Genomic DNA, 20000 nt, shown 5'->3' on the forward strand with positions numbered 1-20000 from the left:
TCACATCACACCTCTTACTGTGTATAAAGATCACAGAATAAAGGTCCCTGTGATCACACCCTGTGTGTGTGTGTGTGTGTGTGTGTGTGTGTGTGTGTGTGTGTGAGTGTGAGAGAGAGAGACTGACTTGTTATTATAGTTTTAGACACACACAGCTTTGACAGTTCAGTGTTAACTCCGGTAAAGCGATGCCTCCATATTCATATCTTCACCACACACCGACGCACAACAGCTCTGCATTCCAGACATGTAGTGTGTGTGTGTGTGTGTGTGTGTGTGTGTGTGTGGTTATGTGTTCAGCTCTTTTTGGACTTGATGACAGACATTACATGACCTTTGGACACATGAAACACACATGAGACACACAGACACACACACACAGACACGCACAGGCACGAATTCACACTCAAACAGGGTGTTAAATGTTTATCTTTAACCTACACCTGAGTGTGTGAACACTTGCATGATCATGTGTTTAGCTCTTTGATGAGGTGCAGATTGAAATACATGACAGTTACAAGAGCACACACACACACACACACACACACACACACACAAACAGTTACTGTATCTAATGACATTCTTATTTTATTTGTCCAAGTGCCACCATTTAAGTGTGTGTGTCTGTGTTTATAAGCTTGTTTTATTGTCTTTGTGTGTGTCTGTCTCTGTGTGTGTGTGTGTGTGTGTGTGTGGTGCAGGAGCGCAGCGGCAGTAGCTCGATGGGAAAGATCGAGCCCATCTCTCCGGTCAGTCCGGCGGTCATGGAGACCGATCTGGACCTGGTGCCTACACGCTTTTCTAAAGAGGAGCTTATCCAGAACATGGACCGTGTGGACCGAGAGATCACCATGGTGGAACAGCAGATCTGCAAACTGAGGAAGAAACAGGTAACAGATAACCAACACAGTAGCGTGGATCAGCACAGCGACTCAAACAGAAATGTTTATTCGTGTAGTTAGTCATAATGTTTATGTTAACTACAAAAACTCTTACGTTTTAGACTTGTGTGAACTTTCTGAGCTGCTGTCCTTCTGACCAATCAGAATCGAGAATGTGACACCGCCCTGGTGTAACAGCCAATTAATTTCACTTCTGTCTTTATTCAATTTAAATAAACAGAAATTAAACGGAATACATTTTACCTTCCGAATACAATTAGCAAAATGTCCTCGAACGGCGTTCCTGTAGAATATCTGTGTAGAATTGTAATATGTTGTGTATAAGGTTTGTGAGCTGGATCACAGATCTGGGGTTTGTGTGTTTTATTCTGTAAGATTGCGGTGGTGTTTTTTTTTTTTTTTTTTTTTTGGTCTTTGCTGGACGACGGTCTCAGTCAAAACAGCGGTGTGATTATAGCGTGGTTAAATTCTCACGCAGCAGGCCTCAAACCAGCCACACAATTACACACTCTTTTCCACTGCTTCCTCAGAGAGAGACAGCGAGAGAGAGAGACAGCGAGAGAGAGAGACAGCGAGAGAGAGAGACAGCGAGAGAGAGAGACAGCGAGAGAGAGAGAGACAGAGAGAGAGAGAGAGACAGAGAGAGAGAGAGACAGACACAGAGAGAGAGAGAGAGAGAGAGAGAGAGAGACAGAGACACAGAGAGAGAGACACACAGAGAGAGAGACACACAGAGAGAGAGACACACACAGAGACACAGAGAGAGAGAGAGAGAGAGCGAGTCACAGAGAGAGAGAGCGAGTCACAGAGAGAGAGAGCGAGTCACAGAGAGAGAGAGCGAGTCACAGAGAGAGAGAGCGAGTCACAGAGAGAGAGAGCGAGTCACAGAGAGAGAGAGCGAGTCACAGAGAGAGAGAGCGAGTCACAGAGAGAGAGAGCGAGTCACAGAGAGAGAGAGAGAGCGAGTCACAGAGAGAGAGAGAGCGAGTCACAGAGAGAGAGAGCGAGTCACAGAGAGAGAGAGCGAGTCACAGAGAGAGAGAGCGAGTCACAGAGAGAGAGACACAGAGAGAGAGAGAGAGAGACACAGAGAGAGAGACACAGAGAGAGAGACACAGAGAGAGAGACACAGAGAGAGAGACACAGAGAGAGAGAGAGAGACACAGAGAGAGAGAGAGAGAGACACAGAGAGAGAGACACAGAGAGAGAGACACAGAGAGAGAGACACAGAGAGAGAGACACAGAGAGAGAGACACAGAGAGAGAGACACAGAGAGAGAGAGAGAGACACAGAGAGAGAGAGAGAGACACAGAGAGAGAGAGAGAGACACAGAGAGAGAGAGAGAGACACAGAGAGAGAGAGAGTCGCAGACAGAGAGAGAGACGCAGACAGAGAGAGAGACGCAGACAGAGAGAGAGACGCAGACAGAGAGAGAGACGCAGACAGAGAGAGAGACGCAGACAGAGAGAGAGACACACAGAGAGAGAGACACAGAGAGAGAGAGAGACACAGAGAGAGAGAGAGACACAGAGAGCGTCACAGAGACAGAGAGAGAGAGACAGACAGAGAGAGAGAGACAGACAGAGAGAGAGAGAGAGACAGAGAGAGAGAGAGACACCGAGAGAGAGAGAGACACAGAGAGCGTCACAGAGAGAGAGAGAGAGACACAGACAGAGAGAGAGACACAGAGAGAGAGAGAGACAGACACAGACAGACAGAAAAGTAGGTCAGAAATATACAAGGCTATAAACAGGAACTCCTGTGGGAGAGTGTGGCGTTATGTTTTTTCTCAATTTCCTCTTTTGCTCTTCCTTTTCGAGTATCTGTGTTTGTGTTTCTCTTTACACACACACACACACACACACACACACACACACACACACACACACACACACACACACACACACATCCTCTCTCTGTGATCCTCTGCTCCACTTTTCTCAGGGATTTTCTTGCTCTCACACCATTTTTGCCTTTCCTCATGTAAACGTTTGGCCTTTGTGTCTGTGAGCTCCGGTAGAGGAGGCGTGGTCTCGGTGTCAGTCCCAGTGGAGGAGGCGTGGTCTCTGTGTCAGTCCCAGTGGAGGGGGTGTGGTCTCGGTGTCAGTCCCAGTAGAGGAGGCGTGGTCTCGGTGTCAGTCCCAGTAGAGGAGGCGTGGTCTCGGTGTCAGTCCCAGTAGAGGAGGCGTGGTCTCGGTGTCAGTCCCAGTGGAGGAGGCGTGGTCTCTGTGTCAGTCCCAGTAGAGGAGGCGTGGTCTCTGTGTCAGTCCCAGTGGAGGAGGCGTGGTCTCTGTGTCAGTCCCAGTGGAGGGGGCGTGGTTTTGGAGTTGTTCCTTGTGCAATCATGTTTGCACTGTGAAACACAATAAACGCTCTTGTACGCTGTTCCATCTTGTCAAACCATCTTTTCTGTCAGCTTGTGATTTTCCACAGCACCATAAATCTGAGCCACCTGAACTTTTCCTGGGAGGGGAAAAAGGGGGTGGAGGAGTAAGGGAGACCTACTAGATCTCTCTCTCTCTCTCTCCCCCTCTCTCTCCCTCCCTATGAATGTCATATCTGAGCTCATTTTTTCAATTACATTAGTCCATCCATCTCTCTTTCTCTCTCTTTCTTTTCCTCCCTCAGGTCCCCTTTAATCACTACACCATCTGGCTGTTAGGTTCTGTGGTTAACCTTCATTTGAAAAGAGAGAGAGAGAGAGAGAGAGACAGACAAATGAAGAGACAGAAATAGAGAGGCACAGAGGAAGAAATATGGAATAAGTGCGTGTGTGAGTTTGTGTGTGTGCACGTTCTGCAGGGAACCTTGTTTATTTTCTCTTACAAAGTGGTGGGAATACCACACACCCTTCTTATTCTTACACACACACACACACACACACACACACACACACACTTTTTAATTTCTCCTGTTGCGTCACTTTGCTGACATAAAGGGTGTCCGTGTGTTGTATGATACGTAGTCAAGATGAGATGTACTTTTCTTACCCAGGAATTTATCAGCTTCTGTTCACACACGATCATCAGAACATTTCCAAGGAATTGTCCAGGTGATGAATGCAGGAACTTCCTGGGATTTCGGGATAGTTTATAACAGCTCTTAATTTTCTGTGGATGTAAAAGAAGCTTTATTTTTGTGTGTGTGTGTGTGTGTGTGTGTAAGAAAGAGAGAATGCTTGAATGAAGGCGACATCATTTTGTTCACATGGCTACGGTGCTGCACCTTATTTATATGAGCAACACTATAGCAGATTTTATTTGATTTTTTTTCTAAAAAGTGTCCATTTATTTATTTTATTTGTTTGTTTATATAATTATTAGCAACAGCTGGAGGAAGAGGCAGCGAAGCCGCAAGAGCCGGAGCGCAGTATTTCTCCTCCACCCAGTGAAGCCAAACATCGCAGCCTTGTACAGATTATCTACGATGAGAACCGGGTAACTAACACACACACACACACACACACACACACACACACACAGTCATAACTGCTTAAGAGAAGTAGCTGCGGCCAACCTGACGGGGGGAAAATCAGAACACGATGGATCGATCGTACGAGTTATACTTGAGTAGATCAACTCATTTATCTCCATTCTGATTGGTCAGATTTACATGTTCTATAACACCAGCTCTGGTAGCAGCACAGCTGTAAATCACACACCCTCCGTAAGACAACCTACGATTTATTTACTTCATCGCTCGGCGCCGATACCGCAAAACCTCTATTTAGTTCAATTCATTAACACAAAGCGGGTTTAACGGAATATCTGCATTCAGGACATGAAAATTTTACAACGAGCAAGCTAGAGGTGACGGTGGCGAGGAAGACTCGACTCCAGTTGTGAATGCGAGACCTGTTCTGACTCGTGTGTAGTTTACGTAAATAAAAAGCACGTGTGTGTGTGTGTGTGTGTCACTGTAAATCAAACCACACGCATTCCCCATAAAACGTCTAATGTATAATAATATGATTAAGGCTGAACCCGGTGCACTCCCCTCGAGTCCCCCTAAACCCCAGTGAGTCAGACACAACGCTGCCAGATGTGCTGAATCATACACACACACACACACACACACACACACACTCCCACCATACTGCAATGCGTAACCACTCTCCAGCTCCAAACAACTATTAACACCTGTTTTCACTCAGAGTCGGAGCGTTATGACAGGATGAGGACCGACCTGAACACCGACGTACCTCATGTTTAATGTTATTGTGCCCCCTAGTGTCACTCTCCCACCTGCAGATCAGTAGTGAGGCAATGAAGTGTGTAGCTTCATCTGTGGATGCGAACACACAACAGACAACACTTAAAAACTCACAAAACCCAATTAGTCAGAACAAACATGAACACAACACTACTTTATGGACCGGTGGTCAATACAAGCAACACCGGAGTCCTGCGATTCCACTGGACTTTCTGTTACCATGGCAACGCAAGAGTCTTATTCTTCTTAACACGCGGCGTGTCCCCAGAGCGTGACGTATTTATTTCTGAAAGATTGACGTCACGTTTGTTTTTATCCGTTTATAGTTAAAGTTGTGGAAAGTCCAAGAGACGGTAAAATATCGATAAACGACGTGACGACAAACTTTTGTGGATGTTGATATACGTCGATTTTATTATTATTGTAATGATAATGCTAATAATTACGCACCGTTTGAGCTGCTTGTAAACAGAATTAATCGTCCGATTATTTTTTTTCCAGATGATAAGATCCCCTTAACGAAGATTCTTTGTTACTATGGAAACGATAACGTGCCATAACTGATCCAAGCTGCTGCTAGAACACGGAGCACCGCCTTCTAGCCAATCAGATTCGAGCGCTGATGAAATTTCAAACACCAGCTAAAGCTCATGACTATCGCGGCTAATTATTACGAGGCAGTTAACAGAGGGAGACGAAACCGGCGTCGAGATTAACACGGGATCAATTGTCTAACTTTTTTTTTTTTTTTTGAGGATGTTATGTTGTTTACAAGCGTGTGCCGGGGTGAAGGAGAGGTTTGTGTTGCTATGGTGACCATAGACTGTTTGTGTGTGTGTGTGTTTGCTGTACAGAAAAAAGCAGAGGAGGCTCATCGTATTCTAGAGGGACTGGGACCCCGAGTGGAACTGGTGAGTCTGCAGCTTTTCACGCTTTCTGTTTATCGGTTTCATTTTCTTCATCATCTCTCTATTTCATCTGTAGTAATCAGGGGTGTAGTGTTTCCACTGAGTTCTGTGTGTGTGTGTGTGTGTATGTGTTTCTCTGTGTGTGTGCATGTGTGTATGTGTGTGTGGTTGTGTATGGGTGTGTGTGTTTTGTAAAAGCCTCCAGTCAGTTCCTTTGTTTGATGCTCACAGATTTACCCCAATTTGAAATATAGACAGAAATCGAGAACGGTGTTGTCTCTGAAACTGAACCCTACCTCTTTCATCTCTTCCCCATCTCTCTCTCTCTCTCTGTTTCTCTCTCTCTATCCCTCTGTTTCTCTCTCTCTCTCTCTCTGTTTCTCTCTCTCTCTCTCTCTCTCTGTTTCTCTCTCTCTCTCTCTGTTTCTCTCTTTCTCTCTCTATCTCTATCCCTCTGTTTTTCTCTTTCTCTCTCTTTCTCTCTCTCTCCCTCTCTCTCTATCCCTCTGTTTCTCTCTCTCTCTCTCTCTCTCTCTATCCCTCTGTTTTTCTCTCTCTGTTTCTCTCTTTCTCTCTCTATCTCTATCCCTCTGTTTTTCTCTTTCTCTCTCTTTCTCTCTCTCTCCCTCTCTCTCTGTTTTTCTCTCTCTGTTTCTCTCTCTCTCTGTTTCTCTCTCTCTCTCTCTCTCTCTCTCTCTCTTTCTCTATCCCTCTGTTTCTCTCTCTCTCTCTATCCCTCTGTTTTTCTCTCTCTCTCTCTCTCTCTCTCTCTCTCTCTCTCTGTTTCTCTCTCTCTCTCTCTCTCTCTCTCTCTCTCTATCCCTCTGTTTTTCTCTCTCTCTCTCTCTCTCTCTCTCTCTCTTTCTCTCTCTCTGTTTCTCTCTCTCTCTCTCTATCCCTCTGTTTTTCTCTCTCTATCCCTCTGTTTTTCTCTCTCTCTCTGTTTCTCTCTCTCTCTCTCTGTTTTTCTCTCTCTCTCTGTTTCTCTCTCTCTCTCTCTCTCTCTCTCTCTCTCTCTCTCTCTCTCTCTCTCTCTCACAGCCGCTGTATAACCAGCCGTCCGATACGAAGCAGTACCACGAGAACATTAAAATGTGAGTATGTCTCTGTTCTTCTGAACATTCACATGACACACAGCTCTAAGATTTATTCAGATCGTCCTCGCACGTCTGTCCCCGGCCTCAGGTGCGATTCGAGCGACGAGTGTTTGTTATAGCGGTTTCGGGTGGATGTCGTCATCGCTTCTCAGCCAGCAACTCTTTTTATTGACGGTGTTGCAGAAGCGTTTCTGGTTGCGAGTGCAGTTTCAGAACGATTGCAGTATGTTGTTTGGGAGCGTAGGAGGGCTGTTGCTTCATCACTCGGGTTTGTTTAGGGTTAACGTCGTGTCAGCAAACTCCTCCCTGTCACAGCTTCTGTGTCTGATGTTTAAGTCCTGTACAGTAACAACACACATCGAGACACCTCACGCGGTTAGTCATTCGGAGATTAATTCTAAATCCAAGAAATCGAGATTCTGCCAGGGTTCTGTTTTATTTCTAAAGCCTCAGATCAGACTCGTACTCTGCATTTAACCGACGGAGTATTAACGTTGTATTAATTGTTTCCTGTTGTCATCGGTTACCACAGTACACCGATCGGAAACGTTGCTCAACACATCCTTGCACCGATTGGCTGAAAGGGATAACGCTGTAACGTCAATGACGGCACTTCCTCTCATCAGCCGGCTCTTATATACTGTAACTTCCTGATTCCAGAGATGATGAATGCTCAGGCATTGCTGAGTAGCGTTTTTGTCTCGAATTGTTTTGCTTTTCGAGAAGACGCCTGCGTTTTGTCACATATAAAGGAAGTTCAGAAACTTAAACCAGAGCATGTTGGTAGCCACTGAGCCTCTGCTGCACCACCCTGTATGCTAAAGCCCTGACTTTTCTGGGAAGCAGGAGAAACGTAAGGGGGAATATGTGCCTCTATAAGGGGTAAATGTTCCAGATATATGTGTTTCCTCAGACAGGGGCACCTTAAATATATGGGGATTTATTTATTTATATTTATATATATATATTTACGAAAAACCAGGATTTAGATAACTAGTAGTTTTTGTATTTCCGTCTTTGAAGTCGTTTATCCTTTACAGCTCTAGGTGGAGTTTTCTCACAGTGATTAGTGTGTGTGTGTGTGTGTGTGTGTGTGTTTGAGACGGAGAAAGAGACAGAGCGTACCTCAACAGTTCAGTGCTTTGATCAGACACAATCAGACGCTTTGTTCCCCTTGTCTTTTATTAACCCGAGCACTGCGTTCTCGTTGGGAAACGTTGCTCCTCTTCTCTCCGCTCATCTCAGCTGCACTCTGCTGTGAGCCGTGTGTTTATTAGCTTAACGTAATGTGTCATTCGTTAATGAAAGTGTTCTGCACTTCCTACAAAGGGAAATAAACACAGGATCCCATCCGGTCGTGTCGGAAAAGGCGGCTTAGTATCAGACCTGACCGTGACGTCGGTGTGTAGGATCGAACAGTGTTTCCATTTGACACGTCAGAGCTCACGTGTAAAGTGCGCGGGTCTTTTTATTCACGGTGTAATCGTGTGAAAGGTCACTTGTAATTTAGTTTATACCGAGATGCTGCCGTCGGCCTTTAATCGAAATCATTTAAAGGTGAAAGAGACAATACAAGGTTGCTCCTGAGTGGTGCAACAGAAGAGCATTCTGAGCTTGGAGAGAGTGTTAGCATGCTGTCTCTCACGAGCCGATCCTGGGCATCTGTGAGCTCACGTATGCAGAAGAGGGCAGATAGAACGTATGTGTTTGGCTAAGCTATGATTTCCTGGTTTTGTTTTTTAACTATACCACCGACTAAATCATCATCCAGACCACCCACTACTATGTCAGCATGTAGAATCTGTGGTCTCCACCAAGAATATAGTGTTTACCATGCCAAACCCATCCACTTTCCACTGGCTCTGATCTCGCTCATGGAAACTCCTTTAAGAAATATTCAGTCCAAGATGACTGGATGTGGTCTGAGGCAGATTTCTGTTAAATATTTTGGGTAACCAAATAAAGAAAACTAAAGGAGACGACTGCCGTAATAGACGTGTGTGTCAGAATATCCTTACTAGCCCACTATACACCAAATACACCAAAGGAGTAGCATGTCTACGTTCTCACTAGTCATAAAGGAGTAGGTGAAAAATACCTGGACACCTGAATCGAATATAGTTGGTACTGAATCGAATGCAGTAGGTGCTGAATAGAATGCAGTAGGTGCTGAATAGAATGCAGTAGGTATTGAATCGAATGCAGTAAGTATTGAATCGAATGCAGTAAGTATTGAATCGAATGCAGTAAGTATTGAATCGAATGCAGTAGGTATTGAATCGAATGCAGTAGGTGCTGATTCGAATGCAGTAAGTATTGAATCGAATGCAGTAGGTGCTGAATAGAATGCAGTAAGTATTGAATCGAATGCAGTAAGTATCGAATCGAATGCAGTAGGTATTGAATCGAATGCAGTAGGTACCGAATCGAATGCAGTAGGTATTGAATCAAATGCAGTAGGTACCGAATCGAATGCAGTAGGTATTGAATCAAATGCAGTAGGTACCGAATCGAATGCAGTAGGTATTGAATCAAATGCAGTAGGTACCGAATCGAATGCAGTAGGTATTGAATCAAATGCAGTAGGTACCGAATCGAATGCAGTAGGTACCGAATTGAATAGTCCATAATGCCCTTTTGGACACACGCGTTATCTTGGCTAATAAACTCTGTTTTGTTTAAAAGGAAGTTGCGAATGTTCTCTGGGTTTTTTTTTTTTTTTATTTGGTGGTTTTTTCCTCCCATAAGATATTTCTTAAAACACTTTAGAAATGTTGCTGATTTACTTCATCACTCCTCAGCTTTGAGTACCATTTCTGGATGAATAGTCATGGCGCAGGGTAACTCTGGCTTTCACACCACACCTAATCTCACTGGCATCTGCGTCATAACAAAGTGCCACCTCGGTGCAGATACGGTTTAACATCTCTCCCGGTCACGTCTCTTTGGCTGAGGCGGAATTGGCATCGTTTTCAGTCGAGTAGCTGAGCCGCCAAATTGGGTCGCTAACTGCTAATCTCTGGTTCACCCGCACTCGGGCAGAGACGGATGGGGTTAGATGCTGATGGCTGTCGAGAGTCAACGCTGAGTATTTATATGACCTGCATGTGAAACTGACACACAAACACAAACCTCACTTTACATGCAATAAATCAGCGATTATATCTCGACGCATTTGTTTGCTGCTGTAATCGTTTTCTTTCTACTTTTTTGTCCAATACACAACAAAATATTTTGTATTGTAGATTTAGGATTTGTCTAAGACTTTAGGTCAGTATGTCATTGTGATCAAGTTAATTGTAATTACAAGATAATGACTGTTTAAGACCACAATCTAAACCCAGACTGTATTATAACTTCGGGGCCGTTAGTAAACCAGCGCCGGTGATGTTCAATAGACGTCCTGAAGTGGTTTGGACTGCTTTCATAATGTTCAGGTGTGATGAGAGCTTTGATGAAGCTTTGAACAGAATCCTCTTTATCGGTGATGTGTTGTCGGATGTTCTGCCACACAGCCGATGAGTTCTCTGATCGGTCAGAAGTTCGTGTACGTACGAAGACGAATCGTAAATAAATTGTAAACAAGTGGAGTTGCGTATTTGGAAGGAGTCTCCGGTTTCGGAGGTAGAGGTAAAGCTGTAGGTTTTCCAACGTGAGAAGAACAAGAAGGAGCTTGTGGGATCAATCGTGTGTGTACTGGGAAAGCCCGTTGTGTTAACACACCGCACGTCAAGAACAAATGCCAGGGATGCAAGGTCGCCATAGCAACAAAATAGTTACGGTAGTGCTCCTTGTGTGTGTGTGTGTGCTCCCGGTTAAACCGAATCCTCGGCTTCTCTCTCTCTCGTTGCAGAAACCAGGTGATGAGGAAGAAGCTGATTCTCTACTTCAAGAGGAGAAACCACGCTCGCAAGCAGTGGGTAAGTCCGTCATAAACGACACACCGATTCTGTGCATCAGCTCACCACAGGAGCTTGTGTGGAAATGAAGTGTCTGTGTTTGTGTGTATGCAGGAACAGAAGTTTTGTCAGCGCTATGACCAGCTGATGGAGGCTTGGGAGAAGAAGGTGGAGCGCATCGAGAACAACCCACGACGTAGAGCCAAAGAGAGCAAAGTGCGCGAGTACTACGAGAAACAGTTCCCCGAGATCCGCAAACAGAGGGAGCTGCAGGAGCGCATGCAGAAGTAAGGGCACCGGGGAATTGCGGGTAGCGCCGTGGGCGTGCGACGTGTGTGTATACAGGAGTAAATAACGTGTGTGTGTGTGTGTGCGTATGTGTGTGTTTATGTCCTACAGCAGGGTGGGTCAGCGCGGAGGTCTGGCTTCTGCAGCACGAAGCGAACACGAAGTGTCTGAGATAATAGACGGCATTTCAGAACAAGAGGTGAAACACACACGCATTGGTGGAAAAAATTGATCATTATATCAGAAATAAAAAAAATATTTATTTCTTTATTTAATGATGGAAATGTTTACATATAAAAATACTTGCTTGATTTTCTGTGTATATCTTCCAGTATTATTTGAAGATAAATTACTAAAATAATTTTAAAGCTTAATATTTTTGGAAGAAGAAAAAAATTTGATTCAATTCAAATTTATTTGTTTAGCGATTTTTACAATTGACGTCGTCTCAAAGCAACTTTAAGGTTATTATAAAAAATTTTTTTTTTTAAAGATTAATATAATACAAAATTCAAGATTAATTTTAGATATATTTAAATGTGTTTGTATTTATCCCCAATGAGAAAGTCTGAGGCGACTCAGGTGACTGTGGGGAGGAAAAACTCCCTCGAATGGTAAAGGAAGAAACCTTGAGCGGAACCAGACTCAAAGGGGAACCTCATCCTCATCTGGGTGACACCGGAGGGTGTGATTATAAATATACAGTCTGATAAATGTTGTATTGATGAGGAGGTTGTTGTCCTCAAGACCACATGGAGTTGGCATCTCCTCTTAGTATCACAGAGTCTAACTGGAGCTGGAACATCTCTAGATGTCTCAGGATCCTCACAGAGTCGGCCTCGTCTCGGTGGAGGTCCAAAATCTTCCTGGCACGTAAGACGATCGGAGCTGGTACAACTTCTGGATGCATTGGGATGGATAGAAAGAAAGAAGCAGTGAAGAGGGATTAACGTTGCTGCTTTTCATGATATTAGAAAGCACTAGATGACTATGTGCATTTGGTCTGATGTAATCGAGCACAATATTATGGGAAGCATTAAGTGTAATCCTGACTTAAAAGATACGTTTTTAATCTAGATTTAAACTGGGAAAGTGTGTCTGAGCCTCGAACACTATCAGGAAGACGTTTGGGAGCTAAATAAGAAAACGCTCTACCACCTTTAGTAGACTTTGATTTTCTGGGAGCTACACGAAGTCCTGAGTTTTGTGACCTCAGAGAGCGTGAAGGATTGTAACGTGTTAGAAGACTAGTTAGATACGTGGGAGCTAAACCGTTAAGAGCCTTGTACGTAAGTAGCAGCAGTTTGTAATCAATTCTAAACTTAACAGGTAGCCAGTGTAGAGATGATAAAATTGGGGTTATATGGTCATATGTATTATATGGTCTTGTCCTGGTAAGAACTCTGGCAGCTGCATTTTGGACTAACTGTAGTCTATTTATTAAAGATGCAGGACAGCCAGCTAGTAATGCATTACAATAGTAAAGTCTAGAGGTCATGAATGCATGAACTAGCTTCTCAGCATCAGAATAAATGGGAATCGACATTAGTTAATGATGCCGATTTAGCAAAATTTTAAGTATCAGAAAAGAAAACTTGTTATCCTGCCATCTCGAATGTATTAAGTTGCTATTAAAACACATCTCGAATGTATTAAGTTGCTATTAAAACACAGTTGTTGTTATTATTATTTAATGCGTGTTGCTTGTTTGAGATGTTTGATGTCTGGTCTAGACATGAACACGTTTTTTCACACCACTAGTTGATTTCACAACTTGGGAGGTTTTGTGGCTAGCGCACTTCCTACACACACACACACACACACACACACACACACACACACACACACACACACACACACACACACACACACACACACACAGGGTGTGTGACATTTGGGTCTTCTCCAAATTCTCAGTTTGACTCTTACTTCTTGATCTTGCCAACGGATCTCTCTCTCTCTCTCTCTCTCTCTCTCTCTCTCTCTCTCTCTCTCTACCTCTCTCTCTTCCCCCCTTTCTCTCTTTCCATCGTTCTCTCTCTCCCTTTCTTTTCCCCTCTCTCTCTCTCTCTCTCTCTCTCTCTCTCTCTCTCTCTCTCTCTCTCTCTCTCTCTCTCTCTTTCGGTGTTTAGAACTCAGAGAAACAGATGCGACAGTTGGCCGTGATTCCTCCAATGCTGTTTGACGCAGAACAGCAGAGGATAAAGTTCATTAACATGAACGGTTTGGTGGATGACCCCATGAAGATCTACAAAGACAGACAGGTGATGAACATGTGGAGTGACCAGGAGAAAGACACCTTCAGAGAGAAGTATGTACACGTTCCTCTGTCTGTGTGGGTGGGTGTGTGGGTGTGTGTGTGTAATCACATGTCTGAAGAAACTAGAAATATTTCCTTTGCACACCCACAGTGTGTAAGTGTGAATGCGCATGCGAGTACATGTGTGCAAGTCGGTGTGTCGGTGTGTGTAGGGGAGGAACACAGAGGTCATCTTCAGCTTTATGAATTGTGCTGAACTATATTCTCTCTCTCTCTCTCTCTCTCTCTCTCTCTCTCTCTCTCTCTGCCTCTCTCCAGATTTGTCCAGCACCCTAAGAACTTTGGCCTGATAGCCTCATTTCTGGAGAGAAAGGTACACCTGTCTTTATTTATTCTGTAGTTCTCTCTTTATTAAGTGTCTGTTCAGTACTCAGACCCACCTGGAGCTTTTTTGTGGAAAATTACTTTGCACCACACTTTTTTTTTTTCCACTTATTGTTTTTGTGAGACAGATGTAGGAGTCTGAACCTTCAGGGAAATTCCCTCCCAACTGATATGACCTAAGCAGTTTTTATCGTGTGTTTTTCAGACCGTGGCAGAGTGCGTCCTCTTCTACTATCTGACAAAGAAGAATGAGAACTACAAAAACATTGTCCGCAGGAACAACCGCCGCAGGGGCCGCAGCCAGGTACAGCAGCACTTTTAAACTGCGTTACCCAGCATGCACTTCTGTTCTTTGTTTGTACACACATTTCCTTATTAACCTCCGTACGTAATGACCTGTGTACTTATTTACCTCAGTACCTATTGACTTGTGGACTTATTTACCTCGGTACTTATTGACTTGTGTACTTATTTACCTTGGTACTCATTGACTTGTATACTTATTTACCTCAGTACCTATTGACTTGTATACTTATTTACCTCAGTAACTAGTGACTTGTGGACTTATTTACCTCTGTACTTATTGATATGTGCAGATATTTACCTGTGTACTTGTATACCTCAGTACTTATTGACTCGTATACTTATTCACTTCAGTACTTATCGACCTGTGTTCGTATTTACCTCAGTACTTATTAACGTATGTACTTGTTTACCTCAGTACCTACTGACTTGTATACTTATTTACCTCAGTACTTATTGACCTGTGTGCGCATTTACCTCAGTACCTATTGACTTGTGGACTTATTTACCTCAGTACTTATTTACTTGTGTTCTTATTGACTTGTGTACTTATTTACCTCAGTACCTGTTGACTTGTATACTTATTTACCTCAGTACCTATTGACTTGTATACTTATTTACCTTGGTACTCATTGACTTGTATACTTATTTACCTCAGTACCTATTGACTTGTATACTTATTTACCTCAGTAACTAGTGACTTGTGGACTTGTATACCTCTGTACTTATTGATATGTGCAGTTATTTACCTGTGTACTTATATACCTCAGTACTTATTGACTTGTGGACTTATTGACTTGTGTACTTATTTACCTCAGTACCAATTGACGTGTGTACTTGTATACCTCAGTACCTATTGACTTGTTTACTTATTTACCTCAGTACGTATTTACCTGAGTACTTATTGACTTGTGTACTTATTTACCTCAGTACTTATTTATCTTTGTTCGTATTGACTTGTGGACTTATTTACCTCAGTGCCTATTTACTCGTATACTTGTTCACTTCAGTATCTATTGACTTGTATATTTATTTACCTCAGTACTTATCGACCTGTGTTCGTATTTACCTCAGAACATATTGACTTCTGTACTTATTGACTTGTGGACGTATTGACTTGTGTACTTATTTACCTCAGTACCTATTGACTTGTGTACTTATTTACCTCAGTACCTATTGACTTGTGTATTTATTGACTTGCGTACTTATTTGCCTCAGTACCTTTTGACTTGTGTACTTATTTACCTCAGTACCTATTGAATTGTGTACTTACTTACTTTATTTACTTATTTCTTTATCTGTTTAGATATACATTTTTCCATTTAGTTACTTGTGTCCTTTCGTACTTATTTACTTTTACGTAGCTGCTCGTTTATTTCCTCTGGGTTCAGTCGATTATCTCCAAAGTTGTTTTTCCGTTTTTAGTCTCTGAAAAATCAGCGCAAGGCTTTTATGAGTTTTCAGCCTCGTCCTCCTTCTCACACACCTCCCCACATTTTAATATTTAAATATACAAACAGCCCTGTACAAAATCGTATCCTTTTAAATATCTTCTCAAGCTTTTTAATCTAGAGTGTTTTTATTTTTTAATGTGTGCTCTTGATCCGATTTAAAAACAGACGTCACGTGACCTAACGATGAGACGAGAGCGATTTAACGATCGTCTGGAGAGCCGCAGATTCTCTCGCTGGTTAAATCGTGTCAACCAAGTAACTTCGAACCTTGCTGTGTTTCCATGTAAAACTTACAGAATGGAAACGTGTGTGTGGGTTATTGTGTCGAGTGTGTTTGTGTGTGTGCAGGTTTGTGCGTCCCATTTCACGTAACATTGAAACATTAAAACAAGCTTCGAATGTCCGGCAAGTGTGCAAATGGCTTTAATAGCTGAAACTGTTGGTTTGTGGTTTGCACGAGTCGTTAAATATCACCTCGGCATAATGGAGCTGCTGCTGAATGCACACACGCACACGCGCGCCCAAAAACACTCACACAAACATGGAGCAAAAACAAGACGCAAGAAAGCGAGTGTATTTGTGCGTTTGTACAGATGAGCGCATCTGTAACTGTGCATGCGAAACCGTGTGTGTGTGTGTGCGTGCGTGTGTGTGTGTGTGTGTGTGCGCGTGCGTGTGCAGATCTATAACGGGAAGTGTGTGTGTGTTGCTACAGTGTTATTCGAAGTACTCCTCTGTGATCTTCTGTCAAGCTGAAAAAACCTCAGAGGCAGAAAGAATTAGGGCACGTTTTTTCATCGATCCTCACATCCTTTCTGCTCTCTTTTCTTTTCTGTCATCTCTCCTTTATTCGTTTTTTTTCCTGCCTTCTTCTTTAACTGACGCCATTTTCATAATTCAGGAAGCAGAAAAACTAAATTAAAGAAGTGAGATCGAGGCTGATGCAGACCGAACTTCTCACTTTGTAGTTTTTTTTTTGTTGTTTTTTTTTTTAAGCCACCGCGGTCGCTCTTTTCTCAGTACAAAAGGTCAAAAACTGTGTGTGTGGAACTGAAAGAGTGAGAGAATATGCTGAGGAGAGAGGAAGTGTGCTGTTCTGATGGTATGCGCTAGAAAGCTGATGCATCTCTGTCTCGTCTGAACTCTGGCACAGAGGAAGTAGGTGGTTAAATTGCATCACGAAGCAAATTTAAGGGCGTGTAGTTTCATCCTTGTTAACGTTCTTAAAAAAAACAAAAAAAAAAAAAGAAAAGCAGGATAAAGGGTATCCAGGGTGTGTGTTTGAAGACGCTGTTTTCTCACATGCAGAATAACCAGCAACAGCAGCAGCAGCAGCAGCAGCAACAACATCAACAACAGCAGCAGCAACAGCAACAGCAGCAGCAGCAACAACAGCAGCAGCAACAGGTGAACCGCAACAACCAGGAGGAGAAAGACGACAAGGAGGTGGAGAAGGAGGGAGAGCGTGACGACGACAAGAACGATGGAGACGACAAGGAGGATGGCATGAAGTGAGTCCATGTGTTATCAGATATGCATAACTTCTAAGTTTATTTGAAAAGAATACACAGCTGCTGGGATCCGTGACTGGAAAAACTTTTTATATGAAATAAGCTCCTCGTCCGAACGTATTCATATAGGATCACGTATAGAATGGAGGCACGGATCAGGAGTTCCTCTACACGAGCACAAACCTGTGAGACCAAAATCTAGTATTTAAAACCCGCCCCAATTCCTGCTCTGAACAGTGATGCACACAGAGCACATATCCACTTAACAAAGCTTAGGTTATCATCACGATCTTATCCCTCGTTCGAGTTCATTTTCTTTTGGCTTTTATCGGTTCCTCAGAAGGGTCCCGCAGTAGTCCCTGTGTACCTGCTGGACGCTCAGCAGAAGGTCCAGATGAAAGAAACGTATTTTCATCCCTAATATTTCCCCAGCTTTAAGGCCCTGCATTGTATTACACAAGGTCACTGCGTCAGGCTCATTGGTGTCCACCAGAGGTTCCTCTACGACACATGGTCAGCACAAGAGCTCCACGCCATCACAGCACGTGACCTCTGGCCGTGTCATACTCTGGTGTAAAGCGTGACATAACGTGGTCCTCTGAGCTCCGCTCTCGGCCTGCACAAAGCCTCGAGCCCAGCTGAAGCTCCTATATTTAGCATCTTTCTCTTTAAGATGGATGCAGGGATGTGGAAGATAAACGACGGCGCACCACTTTTACTGCCGCTTCCTGTCACTGTCAAAGAATATTTTTTTTTTGTCACACCATCCAATCTGTTACTGTTTAATAAAGGAAAAGCTTTTATTATTTTATTATTAGGGTTCAAGCACGAAGCGCTGGAAACCTATTGTATTCGTTAGGATTATTATTATTATTATTATTATTATTATTATTATTATTATTATTATTCCGCCCTACAAATGATCGTGCAGCCCAAACCGTAAGGCCTAGAGAGCTCAAACTTGGTCAGATGGTAGTACTGGTCACAGTTACTCAGGGCCAAGGACTCGGCGAAATCGGCCAATTTGGGGCACCTCAACGCGTTTGTGCCCATAACTCCTAAACCGTATGTCCAAATCTCAAGTGCTTGGCTCGTGACTTAAAAAACATATATCTCCGATTTCATTTCCGCCATTAAAAATTTTTTGGATAGCGCATTTTGTCCGAAACCTACTTTTGCGAACTAGTCCTAGGTTTTTCGCCTGATCGAGACCAATCCAGTGCAGTAATATTCTCTGGAGTCTCAATGTCAATAATAATCGAAAAAAGTCGAAATTTTGATTCAGGGTCCTTAAGGGGCCCCAAAACGTTCGGACTGTGAGGAGCCAGTTTTACTAAAATGTCAATAACTCAAGAACTAAATGAGCTATCAACACCAAACTTGGGACACGTGTGAAAGAGGTCAAACTGAGGTCACAGTTCAAAAACCGCGGCGATTGTTTGTTCTCGTTCTCTCTCTCTCTCTCTTTGCTCCACGATCTATCTTTTCAGATCCCTACCATTGGACATCTCCTGTCAATCTTCATTATCCTTTGTGACATCACCCGTCGATCCACCAATCAACCAGAATCAGAATCAGGACTAGAATCAGAGTCAGAGACAGAAACAGAAGGAGAAAGATGTGTGCTAATTTGTTAGAGGGCTCTATTGTTGTTCATTCGGTTTTAGTATGTCAGACTGTTCATGTATCCCAATTTCTTAGTTATTTTGTGTATGTGACTTTAGGGTCACTTTGTGTATGTGATTTGAGGGTCACTTTGTGTATGTGACTTGAGGGTCACTTTGTGTATGTGACTTGAGGTTCACTTTGTGTATGTGACTTGAGGGTCACTTTCTGTATGTGATTTGAGGGTCACTTTGTGTATGTGACTTGAGGGTCACTTTGTGTATGTGACTTGAGGGTCACTTTGTGTATGTAACTTGAGGGTCACTTTGTGTACGTGACTTGAGGGTCACTTTGTGTACGTGACTTGAGGGTCACTTTGTGTATGTGACTTGAGGGTCACTTTGTGTATGTGACTTGAGGGTCACTTTGTGTATGTGACTTGAGGGTCACTTTGTGTATGTGACTTGCGGGTCACTCGTTCTGCATCTGGATGCTTGTGTTTCTTCGCTTTATGGATATGACTTTGTTTATTTTGGGGAAAACTGGACAGGTGAGTACTTCACATGACACATATTGTGCAACACGTTGGTAAGCTTTTCTGTATTAGAGACACTATTTTAGGAGCGGGTGCCACCCTCTGTAACTTGCGGGTCACTTTGTGTATGTGAAAATCCCTTGAGGCCTTAAACTCCCTAAAGGCCTTAAATGCTTGAACCCGGGAAATGCTGCTTGCAGCTTTAATTATCATTATGATTACTGATGTGCTGGAGTTTTCCGTAAGAAGTCGTTTATTTATGGAAGGAGTCTCCAGCGTCAGCGCTTTGCAACAGGAACGTCAACGACGTGTTCCTGATTTCTTGCTAACATGACCCCAAACCTCCCCAAGACAGGATTTAAAAAAAAAAAAAAAAAAAGGAACAACTGTTTATAGCTACCGTAATGCAAGTGCTAAGAGGAACCAGCGTGTTTTGCATCGAGTCATTGTGAAACTCCTTTCCGTTTTCAGTCTTTCTGATCTCTTTCACACTTGTGGCCAGAAAGTCTGCTGGTGGTTTCGGGGTGGTGAGGGTCAGTGTGTGTCATGGCGTGATGACAGTTTTTATAAACGCCGCATCCTGGAATAACTTGATGTTCATAGAGAGAGAAGAAAAGAAAACCTGAAGAAGAAATGAAACTA

The 20000-nt window shown here is 43.2% G+C and overlaps 1 protein-coding gene across 9 annotated transcripts in view; it reads left to right on the forward strand.

Moving 5' to 3' along the window:
* ncor2 (nuclear receptor corepressor 2) overlaps positions 1-20000 on the forward strand; it is an 88823-nt gene that overhangs the window by 33957 nt on the left and 34866 nt on the right. For 6 of the 9 annotated variants that reach the window (XM_060881979.1, XM_060881981.1, XM_060881987.1 and 3 more), the window contains exons 5-15: positions 702-890; positions 4226-4339; positions 5969-6025; positions 7064-7116; positions 10973-11039; positions 11133-11305; positions 11397-11505; positions 13439-13617; positions 13885-13939; positions 14156-14254; positions 17016-17218. In XM_060881979.1, the coding sequence (XP_060737962.1) occupies positions 702-890; positions 4226-4339; positions 5969-6025; positions 7064-7116; positions 10973-11039; positions 11133-11305; positions 11397-11505; positions 13439-13617; positions 13885-13939; positions 14156-14254; positions 17016-17218 (1298 nt within the window). The remainder of the gene's footprint in view (positions 1-701; positions 891-4225; positions 4340-5968; positions 6026-7063; positions 7117-10972; positions 11040-11132; positions 11306-11396; positions 11506-13438; positions 13618-13884; positions 13940-14155; positions 14255-17015; positions 17219-20000) is intronic. The other 3 variants (XM_060881985.1, XM_060881986.1, XM_060881988.1) reach the window with 1 other exon arrangement.

This window comes from Tachysurus vachellii, chromosome 11 (assembly GCF_030014155.1).
Source record: "Tachysurus vachellii isolate PV-2020 chromosome 11, HZAU_Pvac_v1, whole genome shotgun sequence".
Classification (NCBI taxonomy): domain Eukaryota; kingdom Metazoa; phylum Chordata; class Actinopteri; order Siluriformes; family Bagridae; genus Tachysurus; species Tachysurus vachellii.